The sequence below is a fragment of the Sinocyclocheilus anshuiensis genome, unplaced genomic scaffold, assembly GCF_001515605.1.
Source record: "Sinocyclocheilus anshuiensis isolate Anshui unplaced genomic scaffold, SAMN03320099.WGS_v1.1 scaffold1128, whole genome shotgun sequence".
NCBI classification, from domain to species: Eukaryota; Metazoa; Chordata; class Actinopteri; order Cypriniformes; family Cyprinidae; genus Sinocyclocheilus; species Sinocyclocheilus anshuiensis.
In genome coordinates, this window is record NW_015551066.1 from 175,299 (window position 1) to 185,511 (window position 10,213).

Sequence of the window (10,213 nt, forward strand, 5' to 3'; positions counted from 1 at the left end):
CAAACATATAAACGCAGATAAACCCATGAACACTGATAAATACAGATAAACACTGATGAACACTGATAACACAAATAAACTGATAAACGCAGATAAACCCAAATAAACTGATAAACACAGATAAACACCGATGAACACTGATAAACATAAATAAACTGATAAACACAGATAAACACAAATAAACTGATAAATACAGATAAACACTGATGAACAGATAAACCCAAATAAACGGATTAAATACAGATAAACACTGATGAACACTGATGAACACAAATAAACACAAATAAACTGATAAATACAGATAAACTGATAAACGCAGATAAACACTGATGAACACTGATAAACAAATAAACTGATAAATACAGATAAACACTGATGAACACTGATGATAACCGGTGTTTTCAGAAAGCAAGCGCGTTTATCCGCAGTGGAGAGAGAGCGCGTGTACACAGGGTTGCTAGGTTGACAAAGATAAGTAACACATTCAGCAGATATTTCCGTATTGCGCAAGTGTAAAGCTCTGTTTTGGGGATTACGTCTCTTTATATCAGGCAACCCAGTTGTGTTCCTCTGCGGCCAGATTAAACCTTGTTGTAGCCTATATATTATTCTCTATTCATTATTTTTTAGAAACCTCGCAGGGCCAGCTGTATCGATACTCGTATCGTCAAATCTCTGTGACGATACATCGTCGTATCGATATTTTGAACACAGCACTAATAAACACTGATGAACACTGATAAACCCAAATAAACTGATAAATACAGATAAACACAGATGAACACTGATAAACACAAATAAACTGATAAACCCAAATAAACACTGATGAACACTGATGAACACAGATAAACCCAAATAAACTGATAAATACAGATAAACTGATGAACACTGATAATACAGATAAACAGATGAACACTGATAAACACAAATAAACCCAAATAAACGGATAAATACAGATAAACACTGATGAACACTGATAAACACAAATAAACTGATAAACACATTAAACACAAATAAACTGATAAATACAGATAAACACAGATGAACACTGATGAACAGAAATAAACTGATAAACACAGAAACACAGATGAACACTGATGAACACTGATGAACACTGATAAACACAAATAAACTGATAAATACAGATAAACACAGATGAACACTGATGAACAGAAATAAACTGATAAACACATAAATACAGATAAACACTGATAAACACTGATGAACACTGATAAACACAAATAAACGGATAAACACAGATTAACACTGATGAACACTGATAAACACAAATAAACTGATAAATACAGATAAACACTGATGAACACTGATAAACTGATAAACGCAGATAAACCCAAATAAACGGATGAATACAGATAAACACTGACGAACACTGATAAACACAAATAAACAGATAAACACTGATAAACACAGATAAACTGATAAACGCAGATAAACCCAAATAAACGGATAAATACAGATAAACACTGATGAACACAAATAAACTGATAAACGCAGATAAACCCAAATAAACGGATAAATACAGATAAACACTGATGAACACAAATAAACTGATAAACGCAGATAAACCCAAATAAACGGATAAATACAGATAAACACTGATGAACACAAATAAACTGATAAACGCAGATAAACCCAAATAAACGGATAAATACAGATAAACACTGATGAACACAAATAAACTGATAAACGCAGATAAACCCAAATAAACGGATAAATACAGATAAACACTGATGAACACAAATAAACACAGATAAACCCAAATAAACCGATAAATACAGATAAACACTGATGAACACAAATAAACTGATAACACAGATCAGAGATAAACACTGAGAGACTGCGAGTGAGATCTCAGTTTACAGCTCGAATCATCAGTAAACTGAGACTGAATGGAAGAATCGCACTGGGCTAATCAGGTTATTGGCGTTCTCGTATCTCGTTGTATAAAATACTTAGACTAGTTTTACAGCTTAGTCGTCTAATTTCTTCAAGACTGGCCATAACTATGTGAAGCCGGTTAAATAAGACGTAAAGTTAGATCGGTCTAATTTGAATCAGAAAATGGCTCATTAGCCCTTGGCTAACAGCTAGTGATCAGAGTAGTTAAGACAGGGTGGGTTAGTTAAGTTTATGCTACTGAATATGAATCCACTCACCAGTCTGCCGGCGACTAAACATCCGAACATCACCACGATTACTGCAGGAACACATTCGAGGAAGCAGATTGCAACAGAACCATCAGCTCACAGGATACTGCTAGAAACTTCCATAAGCAGCTGATAGGCGCGACCTCTGAACCGGAAACAAAACACAGCGCGCTTCGCTGATTGGACGATCAGGCGCGGTGCGTGCGTACAAAAACACCAGAACGAACGAAGTGTGATTTCGTAAGTATATTATATCGCAATATTTTATATGCACAATGTTTAACATAAATCATCTAGAACAGCTTTAATACAAATACTAAAAATATCATCACACTAGTACATTCAAAAGCACTGAGGAATAAGAGGAAAAACAGCAGAAGAGCCCAATTTAACTACCTCTAAATATATCAGCTTCATGTTATCAGTCGTCTTTTTTGCATTAGTCATGCAGTAATCAAAATTACTCAAATCTCAACATTTATAATGATGTAATGTGCATTTACCTGTAGGTCAATGCACATTAGATAAATTAAAGTTTTGATTAGTAGTAAAGCTAATAGTTTTTGTCTGAGATAGAAATGTTCCCGGTTTAATTCTAGAATTAGTGAATACTTGTTCACTGTTGATCACTATTAGTGTATAAAAAAAGTGTTGGGTTTAACTGAACAATTTGCTTAAGAAGAAAAAAACAAATGTTAATTTTTATTTTAAAAGCTTTGGTGGGTAAATTACCACAGTATATATCTAGTTTAAAGTGAAAAGTGACGTGACATGTGGCCAAGTATGGTTACCCATACTAGGAATTAGTGTTCAGCATTTAACCCATGCTTAGTGCACACACACAGCAGTGAACACGCGCACACACACACACACACACACGCACACACACACACACCGTGAACACACACCCGGAGCAGTGGGCAGCCATTTAATTAGTGAATACTTGTTCACTGTTGATCACTATTAGTGTATAAAAAAAGTGTTGGGTTTAACTGAACAATTTGCTTAAGAAGAAAAAAACAAATGTTAATTTTTATTTTAAAAGCTTTGGTGGGTAAATTACCACAGTATATATCTAGTTTAAAGTGAAAAGTGACGTGACATGTGGCCAAGTATGGTTACCCATACTAGGAATTAGTGTTCAGCATTTAACCCATGCTTAGTGCACACACACAGCAGTGAACACGCGCACACACACACACACACACACGCACACACACACACACCGTGAACACACACCCGGAGCAGTGGGCAGCCATTTTTTTTGCTGCGGCGCCCGGGGAGCAGTTGGGGGTTCGGTGCCTTGCTCAAGGGCACCTCAGTCGTGGTATTGAAGGTGGAAGAGAGCACTGTACATTCACTCCCCCCACCTACAATCCCTGCCGGCACGAGACTCGAACCCACAACCTTTGGGTTACGAGTCCGACTCTCTAACCATTAGGCCACGACTTCCCTGTTTGTTGTCATACTGCACAAATATTTAATACCAGATCAACAGATCAACTCTTAAGATGCCGATTTTTCATAGTTAGGTCGATCTGTTTATTATAATTATGCTCCGTGTACGGAACGAGCTTCATCTGGATTCTGTACCATCTCTCGCGGTTTAAAAATAGTTTAAAGTCTGTTTATATAGAAGAGTGCACATGTTGTAATAACTGACTAGGATTTGTATTGTTTTTAGACAATTGTGTTTTGTGTTTGTTCGTTGTGTGATGTGTGTTTCTCTGTATCTTCACCAGGACTCCCTCTTGTATCTCAGCAGGACCTTCCTGGTTAAATAAGTAAATAAAAATTTCACAACAATTTAAATGGGCTAGAAAAACTGAGCAAGGAATATAGGGTTATAAAAATAGATTTTATTGAAGTCAGACAAGAGAATGGCAAAGAAAACAGCGAAAGTCAAAAGCAAAGACAGCAGAACTCGGCGATCAATGATTCGAGCAGTGAAGGTCAGGAGACTCAGCGCAGCCGGTCCCAGCGCCAGATCGAGGCGTCGTCACACACAGCGATCAGAATACTGCTGTCCCGACTGAAGCTGGTCTGTCTGATCGCAGACGTGCATCTGGGGAGCGTGAGCGTCGTACACCTGAGCACAACACAAGCAGAGCTCAAGTACAGCACTAATACAGTGCTGTGGACAGCTCAAAGAGGAATCTTACTTTGCTTTATGAGGATCCTCCACTTCCAGGTCCCAAACGTACAGCTTCCCGACTTGATTTCCAAGAGCTAGCATCTGCGGAGGTGAAGATACACACTCTTCACTCATCGTCAGACGTTCTTACTAACCCTACTGTCAGTCACTTTCAGTTCACAAGTCTATCAAGAACCTCAAACCTTCTGCCAGAAGTCCATGGAGAAGCGCATGTACCAAATGTCACACTGACTGTAATCGAAGCGGCCCAGAATCGTCACATTAGACTCGTTGGGTTTGATGCGGTCGATGTCGTCTTCCATCTTCCCAGGTTTCCAACACACAATGGCATTTTCACATGACTACAAAACAACACACAGCAAATGATTACGGAGGAACTAATAATACACATCTGTGACCCTGGAGCACAAAAGCAGTGTTAAGTCGCTGGGGTATATTTGTAGCAATAGCCAACAATACATTGTATGGGTCACAATTATACATTTCTCTTTTATGCCAAAAATCATTAGGATATTAAGTAAAGATCATGTTCCATGAAGATATTTTGTAAATTTCCTACCGTAAATATATCTAAACTTCATTTTTGATTAGTAATATGCATTGCTAAGAACTTCATTCGGACAACTTTAAAGATGATTTTCTCAATATTTAGATTTTTGTGCACCCTCAGATTCCAGATTTTCAAATATTGTCCTATCCTAACAAACCATACATCAATGGAAAGCTTATTTATTCAGCTTTCAGATGATGCATAAACTGCTCAATTGACCCTTTTGACTGGTTTTGTGCTCCAGGGTCACATATTAAAATGCATGTCGTCGGCTTCTCGTGCTGCAGAAAGTACCTTTGAAAGAATCAAATCTCCGAGCCAGCGGACGCAGTCCACGTAGTTCCTGTGAATGTCTCGTGTGGAAAAGTCTGGGAAGTGAATCTTCTGAGACACGAAAGGCCTGAGAACGCAGGTAGGGAAGAGGGCTGAATGCACTGCTGAAGCAGAGGACGAGCGCTGGAGGAGGGACGAGACTCACCGGTTGGTTTTGCTGGGGTTATACTCGTACGAACCGCGGATGGCTTTCTGCATCCTCTCAGAGTCGATCCTCCACAGCTTCAAGGAGTGATCCATCCCACAGGACATGATCTTCTCACCAAGCAGGTCAAAATCCTGCAAACACAACAGAAGCATTTAGTGACACAATAACTAACTTCACGATGTTTCTGTACTCACGAAGTTCAAGGCTTTTTAAGTGAAGTGTGTTTTATTTTTATTGTATTTAAAACAGGATTTCTTTAGATAGGATTTGACAATATTTGCTTAATGTTGTTCTGTAGGTCTATATACTGTTCGATGAGAAATAAAAGCACAAGTATTATATGTTTTTGGGTGGTGTAGCCTACCATCATCAGTCTTCGCAAATATACACGATCACGACGGTGACAGACAGTGATTAACCTCATTCTTTTGTCTCGATACAGAGATAATTTGCATAGATGGACGAACATAATCACCTGATCTTTTAAATGTGTCCAATAACATTTGCATTAAGCACACAGTTTGCGCTTGTCTATAGATTACATTTACAAAATGCGCTTACAATAGAAATTAGATTTTTTTAGTGAAAGTAAAGGTCCCTGATTAATGAAATTGTTAATGAAATGATTGAGGAAAAAATTATTTTATTGTTGTTCAGTTTAGTTTTATTACTTTCATACATATTATACTCATGTACAGTATTTTGTTCTAACAGCGCAAATAAACAAGCTGTACATGATTCTTTGGTTCTTTTGTAGTACAGGTATGGTGAGGTGTACTAAAAACAGACATTTTCATGTGTGTCCTCCAAATGAACACAACCTAATAAGTTTATACAAAGAAATTCATTCTTTCCTTCATCAACTCTACGCGAGACGCAAAGTTTGCTACTTCTTCTCACTGCTGTTTCCTGATAGTTTTTAGAGGGCAATTACTCCGAGTCCTTTCAAAGAATTGTACAACAGCGGAGCCAGGCGAAAATATAATACATATATACAGAAACGCTGCAGTGATTACGATCATACTGCAGACTGACAGAAGCAAATCTGATCAACACCAGCCACGATACACTCACCGCGCTCAAGACCTCGTCGCGATGGCCCTCGACGCCTCCGAAGATGGCCACCAGAGTGTCTGTCTGAACGTTCCAGAGCCGCAGCGCGTGATCTGACAAACACACGGCAAACCATCAACAAACCTGCTCTGAACGCACCGCGCGCCGCGACATCTGCGCTCTTTACCTTTACTGACCGACAGCAAAAGGTTCGGGTCCCTCGGGTGAAATTTGAGCTCGTTGATCGCATTTCCATGACCGACATAATGCTGCAAACGACATGAAGAAATCAGAGGAAACACACAAAGACATGAGTGTAGACACACAAAGAAATCAGCGTAAACGCACAAAGACATGAGTGTAGACACACGAAGAAATCAGAGGAAACACACAAAGACATGAGTGTAGACACACGAAGAAATCAACGTAAACGCACAAAGACATGAGTGTAGACACACGAAGAAATCAACGTAAACGCACAAAGACATGAGTGTAGACACACGAAGAAATCAACGTAAACGCACAAAGACATGAGTGTAGACACACGAAGAAATCAACGTAAACGCACAAAGACATGAGTGTAGACACACGAAGAAATCAGAGGAAACACACAAAGACATGAGTGTAGACACACGAAGAAATCAGAGGAAACACACAAAGACATGAGTGTAGACACACGAAGAAATCAGAGGAAACACACAAAGACATGAGTGTAGACACACGAAGAAATCAGAGGAAACACACAAAGACATGAGTGTAGACACACGAAGAAATCAGAGGAAACACACAAAGACATGAGTGTAGACACACGAAGAAATCAGAGGAAACACACAAAGACATGAGTGTAGACACACGAAGAAATCAGAGGAAACACACAAAGACATGAGTGTAGACACACGAAGAAATCAGAGGAAACACACAAAGACATGAGTGTAGACACACGAAGAAATCAGAGGAAACACACAAAGACATGAGTGTAGACACACGAAGAAATCAGAGGAAACACACAAAGACATGAGTGTAGACACACGAAGAAATCAGAGGAAACACACAAAGACATGAGTGTAGACACACGAAGAAATCAGAGTAAACGCACAAAGACATGAGTGTAGACACACGAAGAAATCAGAGGAAACACACAAAGACATGAGTGTAGACACACGAAGAAATCAGAGTAAACGCACAAAGACATGAGTGTAGACACACGAAGAAATCAGAGGAAACACACAAAGACATGAGTGTAAACACAGTTAGAGGAGCAGCAGACGCACTAATGCAGGTCAGTTGGGCCGAGCGTCTGGACTCACTTTGACGCACTGCATGGTGATGTGGTTGATGACGCGGATGATGCCGCGAGATCCGGCCACGGCCAGCAGTGGGTGACTGGTGCTCGAGTCAAAGGTCCAAGCGCAAGTGTAGAAGTTTTCATCTGCCTAGACAGCGCAAGAATCAAGGGAATAACAAAATACACCAGCCCAAATCTGCAGAATAACCTCAGATACTTCAAGATAAAACACAGCCATCTGATGACTTTATTCTGTGTCTGAAAGGATACGTCAGCATCTACATACGACTGCAGCAGACGGATCTCTCCTTGAGAGTGACACTCATATAGAGTGACCTGCAGGAACAAGACACACCCAACATGAGGGAATCTGCAGAGACACGAGTGTGTGTGAGCGTGTGAGAGTGAGTGTGTGAGCGTGCACGTGAGCGTGAGTGTGTGAGCGTGTGTGTGTGTGAGTGAGTGTGTGTGTGTGTGAGTGTGTGTGTGCGCGAGTGAGTGTGTGTGCGCGAGTGAGTGTGTGAGCGTGAGTGAGTGAGTGTGTGAGCGTGTGAGAGTGAGTGTGTGAGCGTGTGTGTGAGTGAGCGTGTGTGTGCACGTGAGTGAGTGTGTGAGCGTGTGTGTGTGAGCGTGTGTGCATGTGTGTGAGCGTGTGTGTGTGAGCGTATGAATATGTGTGTGTCACTCACTCGGTTGCTGCCGACGGTTGCGAACACCAGGGGGTCTCCTTCTTTGCTGTTCCAGTTGAACTGCACTCCGAACAGCGGCTGCCCGTGATCCTCCTGCACGACACAAACATCACCATCAGAGTGCCCTCACTAGTGCACACTACAGAAACACCACAGGCTCACTTACCCTCAGACTGTTGACACACTTGAAGGAATATTTGCACTTCTTGGACTTCCACTTGCCTTTGCCCCAGCTCTTTCTGCCCGGGGCATTGGCCGTGTTCGTGGGAGTGTCGGGCCGCTCCGGGTTTGTGCCGCTTTCAACGCTGACCGCATCATCCTGAGAACATCAGACATCTGATTAATAACGGAATCAACATTGAAACACCTGATTAATCACGGAATCAACACGAGACATCTGATTAATCACGGAATCAACACGAGACATCTGATTAATCACGGAATCAACACGAGACATCTGATTAATCATGGAATCAACACGAGACATCTGATTAATCACAGAATCAACATTGAAACATCTGATTAATCTAGGGCTGTCGCGATTTGTCGATTTTATTCAACTATTCGATTTTTTTAAATCCTCGACTTCATTTTGCTCACGTCGACTAACCGGCAAAATACCGGAAGTGGCGCATTTCACAGACGAGAATCCATAAAACACATTATTAGACTGTTTCCCAAGGCTGCATGATATATTAAACCCATTTAAAAATCATAATTAAGCATACTTGTAAATTCACAAATGCTACGATTTAATTAAATAATTATATGCGATGCAGTTCTAACACAGTATATGCGCTTTAATTATTTACATGCGTGTAGGTTAAGTACATGTGTCACAGTAGTTCCACAGGAACGGTTATCATTTACATCATGTGTGGAGCATCTCAAACTCTATCTCTGCATGTTGCTGTGAGTTTGGGTTTATTATAACATTCTTCTGGGAACGCAACGTGCACCATTTCATCAGATTTGTAAGGTAAATAATTTATAAATCTACGCAAACTCAGGAGAATACATCGCGGTTTCAGAATAAAAGCTCAAACCCTCACTCTTGAGTTTACACGTTTTGATGTCCACATATTCTGTTAATTACAGTGGCTATAGCATTTCTGTCCTAAACAAATGGCCAAATATTAAAGATTAAGTGGACATTTGAATGAAATGGTGCTTGAATATTAAACAAGGATTAGATCGCACAGCAATGTGTAAAAATAATCATCAGGCCTCTGCAGGCCTTTGTTGTAATGCGTAATGTACATTATATTGTTTATAATACATTATGCATTTTAACAGTTTCGTTCAATAAAACCATATGATTTCTTGCTTTTGATACATTATTTGAACTAATTATTATTGCCTTATTGCTATTATATATGTATTTGAAGTAATATTAAAGGGGTCATATGATGTGATTTCAAGTTTTCCTTTCTCTTTGGAGTGTTACAAGCTGATTGTGCATAGATAATTGTTCGCTTACATCTATTTTTAATACCACAAAAAAATGTATTATAATTATAGGGCCCTATGAAATCCGTTTTATTTCCAAATTCAGGTTTTTCCATTTTCATTTTTCTATACTCTGTTTTAAAGGTTAAATTAAATTGTATTAATCAAAAAGCCTGTCTAATTAATTGAGTTTTACAGTTTTATCTTTACCAAATTCTGTTTTCCATTATTTTCTGGATTCCATTTTAATGGTTCCATTAAATTTTAATAATCAAAAGCATCTCCAATTAATTGATTTTATTAAAAAAATATATATATGTTTTTTTTTTTTTTCAGAAATACTGCACATTTACATTTTTCTCCTAAATAAATTCTGGTAAATA

At 39.2% G+C, this 10,213-nt stretch overlaps 2 protein-coding genes across 2 annotated transcripts in view; both read right to left on the reverse strand.

The window, feature by feature from the left end:
- The window catches only part of hikeshi (heat shock protein nuclear import factor hikeshi), a 5,887-nt gene extending 3,563 nt beyond the window's left edge, over positions 1-2,324 (reverse strand). Inside the window, exon 1 of the mRNA XM_016452031.1 lies at positions 2,178-2,324. Within this exon, the coding sequence (XP_016307517.1) occupies positions 2,178-2,207 (30 nt within the window). The 5' untranslated portion in view covers positions 2,208-2,324. The remainder of the gene's footprint in view (positions 1-2,177) is intronic.
- Positions 2,325-4,013: 1,689 nt separating this feature from the next.
- eed (embryonic ectoderm development) overlaps positions 4,014-10,213 on the reverse strand; it is a 7,781-nt gene continuing 1,581 nt past the window's right edge. The window contains exons 2-12 of the mRNA XM_016452026.1: positions 8,548-8,700; positions 8,382-8,474; positions 7,963-8,028; positions 7,715-7,840; positions 6,595-6,676; positions 6,429-6,520; positions 5,352-5,485; positions 5,168-5,273; positions 4,506-4,664; positions 4,331-4,404; positions 4,014-4,257 (exon numbers count right to left, since the gene is read on the reverse strand). Of these exons, the coding sequence (XP_016307512.1) occupies positions 4,131-4,257; positions 4,331-4,404; positions 4,506-4,664; positions 5,168-5,273; positions 5,352-5,485; positions 6,429-6,520; positions 6,595-6,676; positions 7,715-7,840; positions 7,963-8,028; positions 8,382-8,474; positions 8,548-8,700 (1,212 nt within the window). The 3' untranslated portion in view covers positions 4,014-4,130. The remainder of the gene's footprint in view (positions 4,258-4,330; positions 4,405-4,505; positions 4,665-5,167; positions 5,274-5,351; positions 5,486-6,428; positions 6,521-6,594; positions 6,677-7,714; positions 7,841-7,962; positions 8,029-8,381; positions 8,475-8,547; positions 8,701-10,213) is intronic.